General features: G+C 37.5%; 1 protein-coding gene across 1 annotated transcript in view; it reads right to left on the bottom strand.

Annotated features, from left to right (window-relative positions):
- NOX4 (NADPH oxidase 4) overlaps window positions 1-14,564 on the bottom strand; it is a 148,535-nt gene that overhangs the window by 32,197 nt on the left and 101,774 nt on the right. The window contains exon 13 of the mRNA XM_060157883.1: window positions 6,064-6,145. Within this exon, the coding sequence (XP_060013866.1) occupies window positions 6,064-6,145 (82 nt within the window). The remainder of the gene's footprint in view (window positions 1-6,063; window positions 6,146-14,564) is intronic.

The following is a 14,564-nucleotide window of genomic DNA, read 5'->3' on the forward strand; positions in this document are numbered from 1 at the left end:
ACCAAGCCAAAAAGAAAGAGCTCTGAATTTTGTCATAAATAGTATTCCCCTCTCTAAACAGTTCTGACATTAAGCATTCCAGAGAATTTGATCTTTATGAGAACGAAATAGAGATACGTGACATTTTGTTCCTGTTTTCCACAATATTTTTATATGTATTATGATTAAACTTTCAGAGCCATTGGAATATGTTTTGCTGGCCTAATTGCCAACATGGTTGCAAGTCATTTGTGAGTAAAATTATGCCAAATGTCTTCAACCATTTTACATCCCGAAGCTGCATTTACAAGGATAAGAATATTTATAGCTACCCTCTATTCTAAATACATTATAAACCTAAAGCCGTCACAGTTAATAATGATGATGACAGCTAAGAAATGAGCAACAAAACTTAAGCTCATTATCTCCATTTCTTTCCTCTAACCTATGAATCAATATTTACTTTATATTAAGTATGCATTCATTTCCTGCTTTTCACTCATCTATTTCTGACACATCTACTCCTGCTCTGCGAATTTTCATGGTGCAATGTCTTCTATGACGTTCTGATGAGAATGGATGTGCCCGGTTTTGGCAATGGGTCAACTTTGAATTCAGGAATGTAAGAATGTGACTAAGTAGCATGATTATAATTTAGAACAATGTTCCCCAGCATCATCGCAGGTAATGTTTTTTAAAAAATGGCTTACCCTTAAAAAACACACGTACACACACATTTCAAGAACTAGTCAGTTCTCTTCATGAATTCTTTCCCTAAATAAAAGACACCCTTTTCCACGTTGCATTATCTGCTAGGTGTCTCTATAAGATGCTCAAGATTATAGGGACACTATACTCACTAGAGAACCCACTCCCAATCCAAATTACCACAGTCCATTCATCAGCCTATATTAACCAGTGTAGATGAGTCTCACTTAAAGAAGGTCAGCTACATTATCCTCTGTAAATATCACTCGGTGACACCATGTAATATAGGGCAAATAAGTCACTTCTTAACCCATATTTTAGCTCTTAAAATGTATTTCTCACAAATGGAGTCTATATTCAATGAGTCAGTAAAAGAATCAGAATAATCTTAATGTAGTGTGAATGTAAATTGATATAGCCACTATGGAGAACAGTATAGAGGTTCCTTAAATAACTAAAAATAGAACTACCATATGACACAGCAATCCAACTACTGGGCATATACCGTGAGAAAACCATAATTCTAAAAGAGAAAGGTACCACAATATTCATTGCAGCTCTATTTACAATAGCCAGGACATGGAAGCAACCTAAGTGTCCATCAACAGATGAATGGATAAAGATGTGGCACATATATACAATGGAATATTACTCAGCCATAAAAAGAAACAAAATTGAGTTATTTGTAGTAAGGTGGATGGACCTAGAGTCTGTCATACAGAGTGAAGTAAGTCAGAAAGAGAAAAACAAATACCGTATACTAACACATATATATGGAATCTAAAAAAAAAAAAAAAAGGTTCTGAAGAACCTAGGGGCAGGACAGGAATAAAGACGCAGAGGTAGAGAATGGACTTGAGAACACAGGGAGTGGAAACGGTAAGCTGGGACGAAGTGAGAGAGTGGCATGGACATATATACACTACCAAATGTAAAATAGATAGCTGGTGGGAAGCAGCCATATAGCACAGGGAGATCAGCTGTGTTGTTTGTGACCACCTAGAGCGGTGGGATAGGGAGAGTGGGAGGGAGACACAAGAGGGAGGGGATATGGGGATATATGTATACATATAGCTGATTCACTTTGTTATACAGAAGAAACTAACACAACATTGCAAAGCAATTATACTCCAATAAAGATGTTAAAAAAGTTATATGGTTATATCTGTAAGTGCCAAAAACTTATCTGGTAGAATTCAGCAGCCAATTCTATGTTTATTAATATAAAAACATAATGTCATTTACTATAAAGCAGATCTAGCTGCTGAAATTTTAGCGACATACAAATAAATTAAACTCACAATTACTAAAAAAAAAAATCTTAATATAAATAGGTATACGGCATTGTGAATAAAAGCAACAAATACTAACGGTTTGATTAAACTTTCAGCTTTCTAGAAATCTTTGTGTGTCACAAAATTACAAATTCTTTGACTTTTAGTTATCTTCAATAATGAATAAATGAGAGTACATCTGAGAATGAATATAAATGAGAGAAAAAATGAGAGTATTAAAAACCATGAATACAAAATTAGTTTAAATTAGGTCTAGACACACAGATTTCCTGTCCACCTGTATTTACTAATTGGCCCTACCACAACTTTCTCTTCTACCGCAACATTCTTTAAGTGGGCATTGTTTACATGCACAGAGTTTTTGCTCCTATGCTCTTTCCTGGACCAACTCAACACTGCCTAGGCACAGCACAAACAGAATTATATTATCCCTTCTATGTCCCCCAGCATCTCCTAAAATTCTGCCAAACTAGACATTAAATCAGCTATGGGAAGATGAAAATGGTTAATATTCTGTAACTTAAATAAACTAATTGTATTTAATCCAGAATTTTATGTAAATATTTTCAGCCCCAGAACCCTTTAATTAGCATATTTTCATTTGATAGTTCAGAAAACTGAAGCTCATAAAGATGTTAAGTGGTCACCTAAGTGGTGTCTCACATCAGCATCTCGCAGTAATTTAGAAATATTGAATAAATAGTACTTCCCTAAATATTAATAAGGGTGGGTTGACGAAAGTATCTTGACATAAAAGCTATCCTGCAAGATAAATGAACAACCTATTTCCTATGGTGTTTGGAAACATGCAAATTTAGTTAATTCTAGATGCAATTTTAAATGAATAGCAATAAATAACACCTGCAGCTAAAATGCAGTATTTACTGTGTCAAGCTCAGTTCAAAATATTTTATTACTTCATTTAATCTTTGTATCATGCTTGAGTGGTAAGTATTATTATCTTCCTCCTTTCACACAGGTGGAACTGAGGCACAGAGGGTTAGGTCACCCAGGTCACCGAGTCAGCAGGGAAGGCAATCTGCTTCAGAGTCTGCACACTGAACGGCCGTAATACGGTGTGTGTGGCATCAATGGGTGATTTTTATTTCTTTAATCTGCAGATGTCAAAAAGTATATCTACTCCAAGGGTTAGACACTGACAAAGGATTGTCACATGATGTCTGTTAAATATTAGCATGGATCACATCACTATCAGAAAAGAAATCTAAGAACAAGAAGGATACTTGTAAAGCTAAGGAAACCTAGGGAAACAACTGCAGACAGATGACCAGTTGAGAAACCATTGTAAGTCTCCTTTAAACAATGGTATCAGTCAGACAGTAAGCCTAAGAGGCAGAAAAGCAAGTATCACTGGCCCCTGCAAATAGCAGCTGTGGGCAAAAATACTGATAGACATGCATGGATCTCTTCAGGCACCTCCATGCTCCCTGCCAACATGAACATGAGTGATGTACCCCTGCAAGGCTTCTCCAGGCACTTGTATGTCCCTGTGAGTACTGGGAAGAGATTGGAAGATTACTGCTAGAGATTAAACCTGGATTAATATCTGAAACAATGAACAGATAATTCAGATTATGTATTTATTTTGTGACCAGAATTAAGTAAATATTATCATAGCTATGAAATCAGGGAAAAACTAACTCAGGTGAAGTTCAGTAAATACTTGAATAAACTGCCAAACTGATCAAAGAATGCATCATTTAGCATCATGATGAGTTTTGATTAAATATGTGTAAACCAAGCTCTAATTCTTTAATTTGGTGACTGTTTTTTCTATTTCAGATAATAATTTATTCATTCTTTAGCCTGTTGCATACTAGCTAGTAAAGAGAGTCAGATTACTCAAAAAGTAGAGGGTACTCCAAGCTTCCACAGGAAGGATCAAGACACCAGCGTACATCAGCTTTTAGGGAAGAGAATACCTAATAAAAACCTGGTACTTCCTTATTCTCTGGGAAGATGAGGCACATTGCTTCAAGCAATGAATACACCTGTGGCATCTAAGAAAAAGTCTGTCCCATTTAAGAAAGAGTTATCAAGATGCTAAAGAAGAATAAATTCCTAAAATCATATCTAGCATGTGGTTATTTTGAAAACCATTTATTAACATAGGCAGAACACTCTATGACATAAATCACAGCAAGATCCTTTTTGACCCACCTCCTAGAGAAATGGAAATAAAACCAAAAATAAACAAATGGGACCTAATGAAACTTCAAAGCTTTTGTACAGCAAAGGAAACCATAAACAAGACCAAAAGACAACCCTCAGAATGGGAGAAAATACTTGCAAATGAAGTAACTGACAAAGGATTAATCGCCAAAATTTACAAGCAGCTCATGCAGCTCAATATCAAAAAATCAAACGACCCAATCCAAACATGGGCAGAAGACCTAAATAGACATTTCTCCAAAGAAGATATACAGATTGCCAACAAACACATGAAAGGATGCTCAACATCACTAATCATTAGAGAAATGCAAATCAAAACTACAATGAGATATCATCTCACACCGGTTAGAACAGCCATCATCAAAAAATCTACAAACAATAAATGCTGGAGGGGGTGTGGAGAAAAGGGAACCCTCTTGCACTGTTGGTGGGAATATAAATTGATACAGCCACTATGGAGAACAGTATGGAGGTTCCTTAAAAAACTAAAAATAGGGGCTTCCCTGGTGGCGCAGTGCTTGGGAGTCCGCCTGCCGATGCAGGGGACACGGGTTCGTGCCCCGGTCCAGGAGGATCCCACATGCTGCGGAGCGGCTGGGCCCGTGAGCCATGGCCACTGGGCCTGCGCGTCCGGAGCCTGTGCTCCGCAACGGGAGGAACCGCAGCAGTGAGAGGCCCACGTACCGCAAAACAAACAAACAAACAAACAAAAAAACTAAAAATAGAACTACCATATGACCCAGCAGTCCCACTACTGGGCGTATACCCTGAGAAACCCATAATTCAAAAAGAGTCATGTACCACAATGTTTATTGCAGCTATATTTACAATAGCCAGGACATGGAAGCAACCTAAGTGTCCATCAACAGATGAACAGATAAAGAAGATGTGGCACATATATACAATGGAATATTAGTCAGCCATAAAAAGAAACGAAATTGAGTTATTTGTAGTGAGGCAGATGAACTTACAGTCTGTCATACAGAGTGAAGTCAGAAAGAGAAAAAACGAATACCGTATGCTAACACATATACATGGAATCTAAAAAAAAAAAAAAATGGTCGTGAAGAACCTAGGGGCAAGACGGGAATAAAGACACAGACCTACTAGAAAATGGATTTGAGGATATGGGTAGGGGGAAGGGTAAGCTGGGACAAAGTGAGAGAGTGGCACGGACATATATACACCACCATATGTAAAATAGATAGCTAGTGGGAATCAGCGGCATAGCACAGGGAGATCAGCTCGGTGCTTTGTGACCACCTAGAGGGGTGGGATAGGGAGGGTGGGAGGGAGGGAGACACAAGAGGGAAGAGATATGGGGATATATGTATATGTATATATGCATAACTGATTCACTTTGTTATAAAGCAGAAACTAACACATCATTGTAAAGCAATTATACTCCAATAAAGATGTTAAAAAAATACGGCTTCCCTGGTGGCGCAGTGGTTGAGAGTCCGCCTGCCGATGCAGGGGACAAGGGTTCATGTCCCGGTCCGGGAAGATCCCACATGCCGCGGGGCGGCTGGGCCCGTGAGCCATGGCCGCTGAGCCTGCACGTCTGGAGCCTGTGCTCCGCAATGGGAGAGGCCACAACAGTGAGAGGCCCGCGTACCACAAAAACAACAACAACAACAACAACAACAACAAAATATATATAAATGAATCCTTACATTTAAAGGATAGAAAACAGGAAACCAGATGAGGGATTAGCTGTGAAGAGCTTGAGACATTATAGTGCAGGAGATGCTCTAGTTAGTTAGGCTAGGTTTTTCAGGCCTTTTCAGAAATCCTAAAATGGAAAAATTTTTTCTTTGTCCTCCCAAAGCTCGCCCATCATTATGCCCATCCCCTTCACAATACCTAGAGAACTCCTATTGCTTACTTGGGATAATTTCTAGATTGAATGAAGGGCAGAATCTCGGAGTCTTGACTAGATGGAGGAAGGAGTAAATCTCGAAATCGTTCTGTCAAAAGAAAAATAAACAACAGGCTATGAAAAAAGTCATAAAAGAATTTCAAAATAGAATTATTTCCTCTTCTTTTAATTTGTTAACTATTTTGACTGCATATCTTGTATTAGAAATTTACCCACCATTTTATGTACTACCAAAATAGGTTTTTATTTCACTTTAATGACTGCATATTTTTCTAATTAAGATGTCATAACAACTGCATATATAAAAATAACAAGTATTTAGTATTAGTTTATACTAATAAAAAATTAGTATAAACTAATACTAAAATCTTATAATTGAAAGGTTAGAGGAAACATATATGACCAATAAATATACCAAGAGATGCACAAACTCATTAGTAACCTGGGAAATGAGAATTAAAACCACACACCATAAGATAGCATTCACATTATGTGGCATTCAATTGACAGAAATTAATCTCACAAGACCAAGTGTTAGGATTGTATCAACATAAGCTCTTATATAATTCTGGCGGAAATGCAAGTTGGTGCAATAGCTTTGGAAAACAATTCCGTATTATCTTTTAAGTTTAACTTTTGCATAGCCTATGAGCCAATATTTCCTTCGCTAGGTATATACTCTGCAGAAACTTTCAAATATGTCTCAGGCAGAAGAAAAAGAATATTCATAGCAGCACTGGTCAGAACAACATAAATGGAAACAACTCAATTGCCTAGGAACAGGAGAATGGATAATTTGTGGTATATTCACACATTAGAATATTCGTTGAAGTGAAACAATGAATTCAGTTACAAATAAAAACACAGTGAATCATACTAGTATGAAGTTGAGTGAAAAAAATACCAGCAGATTACATATAGAAGAATATTATTTTTTGTTGAGTTAAAAACTAAGCAATGTGTTATTTGGGTATGTTATATATGAAACAAAGAAAACCAGTGAAAAAAGGGATGATATACACAATTCAGGACAATGGTTACCTTTTAGAAGGAGTGAGGAGATGAAATAGGAGAAAAGCAAAAAGGCAGGTGAAAGAAATTGTTAATAAAGTCATATGTATTCATTATAGCATCATAAATCAGTGAATGAATGAGAGCCAGAAATTGTCCAATGATGACAGTGGGTCATGAACCAAGAATCTGATTAATACAATTCCGTACTCATGAATTCATAATGAAGGGAAGAGGGAGAAAGGGAGGGAAAGAAAGAGGAAGAGAAAGAGACAGGGAGGGAAGAAGTGAGACAGGAAACAGAAAAGAAGAGAAGGGAAAAATGGAGTGTGGAGAAAGGAAGAATCCTCAGTTCTACCTTAGAAATAGTTATAACGAAAAGCTATCTGCACTGATAGAGTAATCTATCGCTCTAATACTGATCCCACATTTCTAGGATTAGATAGTCACTATCTCTAGAGTCCTCCCTAGGGAAGGCTTCCTTGATCCCTCCTCTTTCTTTCTTTCTTCCTGCCGAATCTGGAATAGATGGCCCTGCTGGGTACTCCTAGTACACTCTGTGCTACGCTCTCATGGAATCTATCATATTACATTTTTACTGTTATATACATCTGTCTATCCACCCCTCCCCCTCCTCCTAGTAGATGGGTATTGTGCCACCAGGATGCAGAACACTATCTGATACATATTAAGGTGTTAGATAAATATTTGTTGAAAGACTATTTCTGATTTCCATTTTTACTGGATACAGAAAACTGTTTGCCTAGGTTAATCTTAACGCCTTTTAGAAGAGCCCCACTGGTCATCGATCAACCATAAAAAGCCAGGGGATCTGTACTCTAGCCTGGACAGAGTCACACCATCAGGCTGAGAACAGAGTACAAAGCTGAAACGCTGCACTGCAGCAAATCCATCACTAACAAAAGGTGAGCAATTTCCACAAAATACTGAAAATCTACACTTGACAATGACTCACCCTTTCCAGGCTACTGAATAGCCAGACGTTCAACATTTGTGAGTACAGTGGTTAACAAGTATGGCTGAGAAACAGGATGTGGATTTTATCCTCATATTCATTAAAGTAGATCGAATCAGATGTTTAGCTGACCTCTACTCTGCATTTTGTTTTCACCACTCTGACAGTTCTTACAATACACTTGGAGAGGAACTAAGAAAATTCAAACAGAGGTGGCTGTACCCTACAGTCCACAAATCCAAGAAAGCATACTTTATTTTTCTCTCCTTTAGGCACACCTACTCTTTAATTTGAGTTCATATTTTGTAAAATTAAATTCTATTATTAACTGATATGCTGCTTCTTTTTTTTTTTTTTTTTTTGCGGTACGCGGGCCTCTCACTCTTGTGGCCTCTTCCATTGCGGAGCACAGGCTCCGGATGCGCAGGCTCAGCGGCCATTGCTCATGGGCCCAGCCGCTCTGCGGCATGTGGGATCTTCCCGGACCGGTGCACGAACCCGTGTCCCCTGCATCGGCAGGCGGACTCGCAACCACTGCGCCACCAGGGAAGCCCATATGCTGCTATTTTTCATCAACGAAATTGATGATTATTTCAATGAATGAAATTCATTGTAAATTTTTCTGATGACATGACCCATGCTTTTCAGTCTACTTCCCAATTTATGTAGCATCCCATTAAATGAGTGATTTGCAGTGTTTCTCTTTTTCCTTCTTTTGCCCCCCATTTATGCCTTTCCTAAAATGGGTCTTGAAAAATAAAAGCAAAACCCAACAGCAAATATGAACTTTACACATCAAGTAAAGAACTGTTAAATCAAACAGCTATATTAAATATGATATATCCTTGGGTGCTGAAAATTAATATGTTAAAAAATCTCTGGAGATGACATTATACTGATAGGACTAAAAAACAAACAAAAACCCACCCTCTATACACACAGCAAAAGTAGCATATAAGAGATCATTTATTAAGCTACCCAAACTATGAAATCTATAATTAGTATTCCTACATCTGGAGCATCCTTTAATCTGGGTATCATAAATGCAAGGAATACCAAGTGAACATGAAGACTCTTGAGTAGCTAGCGCGACTGTCAAAATAAAAAAGTTCACATATACACAAACAGAAAATATACACAGTACCTTAAAACTGTCCTTTCTAAATTTTCCATTTTTATACCATATGTATAAATTCCTAAATGAGAATAATTAACTTTTTCCCGTAAAAGTATAATGATTGCTTATTTTTTCTTTATGAGAATAAAAATAAAAATTATCCTTAAAAAAGTCCAAGTAAGTGACAAATTGTTTCAAATGCTTACATTAATCCTTCTTTAGTCTCCTAAATTTCAGCTATTAGCATCCCATTCTTTATCTGATGCTAAGGAAAAGACCAAAATAAATTGATGTTTCCTCTGTTAAATAGCAAAAATTTTAAAATAGTTCTTCTTTTCTTAGAGTAAAATGTCACACCAGCTGATCTGCTTTCTCAGTAGGCCCAAAGTCTGTTTCGTAAGAAAATGGCAGTTATCCAAAAACTAGAGCTCAGTCCTTTCACAGGGCTTCTTAAAACAATTTCATTAAAGCCACTGAAAAGAACCAGAGGATTTTCTGCAAAGTGATATTTTGATGAGCTGACTAATGATGTGATAATGTCTGACCATAATCTTCTACCAGTAGGGGATATATCTTAATTAACACAAGCTTTTGTAGCCTTTCACCCACTGTTTCTTTCTCTCATTCAATCAACAAAAGGATTCCCAGGCAACAAGACCTGGATGACATGCTGCACACAATTACATTAATTTGGGTTCCCTGGACAACCAATTGTGAGACAATATACTTATTTATTTGAAAACAAAGATGAGAAAACTAAAATACTCTTTCCAATTTTAACAAACTGTTTTGTACATTTACTGTGACTCAAATTCTTTATTTTCCCTTTAGTGGAAAATAGGCAATCTGCAATCCTCCCCAACATGCAGAACGTAACAAAAGCAATAAACATTTGCATAACAACAAAAAACAGTATGCATATATATTCTTGGAATGAGAAAAAATAAAGTCTTCTCTCTACCACTATAATAATAAGGAAGAGAAAAAGCAAAAAGCACAGTCAGCAGGTAGCCTCCAGCTGTCAGTTACAACATCAGAGTCTGCCTTAGGTGCAGGGGAATTGCCTTTCCCAGAACAGCTCAAATCCAGTGACTGAACAAGGCAGGGGTAGTTTAGCTGTACACAGGCAACTCTGATGGGCAAAATTTGCTCCAAAGCTTCCTGCCACTTTGGCTGAGGCTTCATAGAGACTACATGGTGGTTCAGGTTCTTCCTGTACCCAGTTTCACTGCCTTCCTCTTCCCTTCACAGGTGTGGATCTCTAATAAGCATTTTACATTCACAAATTACTTCTCAGAATCAGTTTCTGGTGAACCCAACCTGCAACAGGTGGGTTTGACAGAACTCCACTTTGTCCTTAGAGCTTCTGCAGTGCTCTTGGTTACTACTGGGTGAGATGCATGAATGTGTAGTTAAGTCAGAATAAGTCATTTCCTTTCCAGCTCTTTCCAGAGGTAACATAACTAACACCTTCACTGCAATACAGATGCTCATTGTTAAGAAGAATTGCTCTGAGAAATGCCCTCAGACACACATACCCTGGGACAAGTAATACCACCTAATCTGGGCTGATGATGGGAAAAATAAACAAGTGGCCCTTCAGGGCACATAGGATACTAGCCAGTTGCACCATGCCCCATGCTGAGGTCCATAAGATGCACATGGCCATCAAGCCTTCAGGTGACCATGTCAGTGGAAATGTAGAAAATTATAATTTAGGTTGGTATGAAAACTGTATAGGAAATAGAGGTTAAACAGTCTAATGTATAGGGTAGCCTGAACACTCTTATTATAGTGGTTTTGTCCCTTATCATGAAATGTAGTAACTTATTTCAACAGTAATAAGCTAAGAAAAGATAATGATTAATTTAGAAGTAAATATTGGGACTTCCCTGGTGGTCCAGTGGGTAAGACTCCGCGCTCCCCATGCAGAGGGCCCAGGTTCGATCCCTGGTCAGGGAACTAGATCCTGCGTGCATGTCGCAACTAAGAGTTTGCATGCTGCGACTAAGAAGTCCGCATGCCACAACTAAGAAGTCCGCATGCCGCAACTAAAGATCCTGCATGCCACAACTAAGACCCGGCACAGCCAAAATAAGTAAATAAAATAATTTATAAATAAATAAACATTTAGAAAAATAAATATTAAATTTACTTGTCTTTGTCAAGAAAGTTGGTGATGAACATGCAATTTGAACAAAATGTTTGTATTTTGCCATCCACCCTGGAAGCCATAACAATTTCACTGAATACATGAAAACACTCAAATCTGTTGATAATGAATCAGCATCTACTTCAAAAGTTATTATTTTATGAAAAGACTGGTCCAATGATGATAATTTAACACATAAATATGTAGAAGGTGCAGTAGGTGATCAATGTCATGAAAAAAAAGTAATTTGACAATAACTGGAATCCAGGTGGCTTGGTCTTTGTGCATAGTGCCAAGCTATTCATCAAAAGATAATAAAGCTATTCTAATTTTATAGAATTGCTCAAAAACTGACCATTAATACATGGGAAGGTGAGTTGGAATGAGAAAAGATTATATTCGAAGTGTCCACAAACATCTTAAATTCTCTTACCCTCCTTCCACTGATTGTCTATCTCAACATTCTCTACTGCAAGGCACAGTTTATCCCCCAAGGGTCTCTAGCTTGTATTTTCATGTTAGGAAGAACAGGTACTTGTTTCATTTTTCTTTTTCTCTCCTAACTTTCCTTTCTACACTCAACTTCCTGTTCTTTCTTCGTCTTGCTCTTTTTTTAAAAAATGAAACTTAATCCCTTCCAATGAAAGTTCTTCTCTCTCACTTCTCTAGTCATTTTCTACCCACTCCATTTACTGTATCACAAAAACCCAATAATATCAATAGTTCCCAAAGACATCCTTTTCTTTGGAAAGGAAATTATACAGGAGAAAATAAGCTGGTCAAGTCCATGTTCTGGTTAGTGAGGTAGGGACTGGAGGCGAGCTCTTCAAACACATACACTTTGACAACTTTTACACAAATACAAAAGAATGGGGTCTACCTATTGGGAGTTAAAGAAGAAACAATGGCATGGATGAAGAGGTAAATTTAAGACTAACAACAAGACATGAGAAATGTTCCTTTTTACCTAGAAGTACAAAACACCAAGAGTAAATTATGGAAAAAAAATAGAAAAAAGGAGAAAAAAAGGAGATTATATTGATAAAGGGATTCTGACAGTGGCTAAGTGTATTTATTCAATTCATGCATTCTGGAATTAAGGTGGATTCAAAGACCCACTGGGCCTATGGTGATACAGAGTAAAGCCAAAACTATTAACTTCCTATAAGAAGTTACTGGTCTACTGTAGTAAGGTTTTGGTTCCTAAGAAAATGGTGTCACCTTAGAGTCAATGTTTAGTTCCCCCAAAGTTGAATATTACTTTCACCCATGCACAGCCACCCTGCCAAATGGCTACAGGGTAAGAGGATCATTTAATAGTTTAATTTTTGACATGTAGAAGGGTTTTTTCTCAAAGGGACTTAACCATCCCTTTATTAAAGGTGTTCACAATCTATGAACTGACTCAGATCTAGGAATTGGATGAAGGGCTGTGACTCTCTACTGAGATGATTCAGGTTATGCCTCTGTTTGCCAATCTTTGAGTTTTCTTTTCATTTGTACAAATCAAGTAAGACTTTACTAGGCTGTCCTTCTACTTGAGTCCTAAGGACACCATGGTCAGTCAACACCAAAGATCTCAACAGGTCAATCCATTCTGATCACTGCTCTGGACATGCTGCCCATAATGGTAAACACACCCAGCTTGAGTTTATCAGTTAAGTGCTGCCTTGTAACCCCTGCCTCTCAGAGACCTCATCATCTCCACTGAGTTCAAGCAGCCCAATGATAGCCTCTCTCGTTTGTCATTCTCAGCCTGCAAACTGTCACCATAGAGCTTTTCAAGTGTTCTAGAATGCCTATCACCAATGTATTTCTCAAAGCTGTAGTGAAAGAATCGTTCATGAGCGTTTAGTTAAGGGGTTGATAGCCATCATATATAATAAGTTCTCTTCAGCTTTCCAATCTCTCTAAGGTATTGGATAACTTCATCTACAATATATCTAAGACGTCTATAAGCATATATACCGAAGAGTTAAGAATAAATATGGTTAAGGATTTGAGATGGAAGTTTAAAAGGCATTAATTTTTATTTTATCTGTATCTTGTTTGTATTTTAAAGAGAACTTATATAAGAGTAATCATTTTTAAAAAGATAGATGTGTATACTATCACACACACACACACACACACACACACACACACACACACGCCTTCAAGGGCACTTGTCATTTACACTCCCTACAGTACAGCTTTTGTAACACTATCCACTCCTCTACCTCCTGAGGAAGACATAACACTGATGCAGAAACAGCATGCATGCATGCACACACACATACACACATGCTGCTTAAAAGAGAAGGTACAAATTAATATTTCCCATAATATTTAGGAAGTACTACTTAAATATACAAACAAAATTTGCATATTTGAAAAAAATTTTTTCAGCAAATCTTTATGATCATGTACTAAAAATAAGGCACCAAGTTAGGTCCTCAATAAACTAAGAGTCTAGTAAGGAAGGCATATGTGTTATCAAAAGAGATGTACACTGCAAATAAATAAGTGATAAACCCGTACTCTAACAGTCCAGAAGAATAGAGCCACCAGCTTTGCCTGGATACATCAGTAGTAAAAAGCAAAAGAGGCAGAGAGGTTTTATAAAAAAGTGAAATAAACCAAAAAGAAGTTCTTCTTATCCATGACGTTAGATGAAATGAATAATTTTGCTAGCATTTTTGCTGTCTTCTATATAATCAGTTAAAGTATCCTTTATTCATTTATTCACTCACTCAACAAACTTCCATTAAGTACCTATTATTTGTCACACACTATGAACAAAACAAATTGTAATTCTCAAGGGCAGCCCTGTTTATCACAAGGAAATGCCAGGACAACAAAAGAACTGCAATGCAATTACAGCCATGATGGGGCTCAGGGCAGGCTGCCCCAGAATGTGCCACTTTGGCATGTGGATTATTCCAAGCTAAAGACAATCAAGGCCCAACAGATGCAAGAAGAGCTTCTTACCTCCCCCTTAACTACCTAAAAGAATTTAGATAACGGGCCTTACCAGGAAGAGAAGTATTACCAGCCATAACTTTTTACATCAGAAAGACTTATCTGCATGGCGTGGGAAACATTTATTTACCAAACATTTGCTCTTCCCATCTTCCTGTGAATTGTCTTCCTCCCCTTTGAAGACCCCTACCTGCTTCTCCTTAGCTCAGCATGGCACATAATTCTCAATTGCCTAACTGGCAAGAAGCCACATCTCTTTGGGGTTCCCATATATACGAAATTAAAATTTT

The sequence above is a fragment of the Lagenorhynchus albirostris genome, chromosome 9 (assembly GCF_949774975.1).
Source record: "Lagenorhynchus albirostris chromosome 9, mLagAlb1.1, whole genome shotgun sequence".
Taxonomy (NCBI): domain Eukaryota; kingdom Metazoa; phylum Chordata; class Mammalia; order Artiodactyla; family Delphinidae; genus Lagenorhynchus; species Lagenorhynchus albirostris.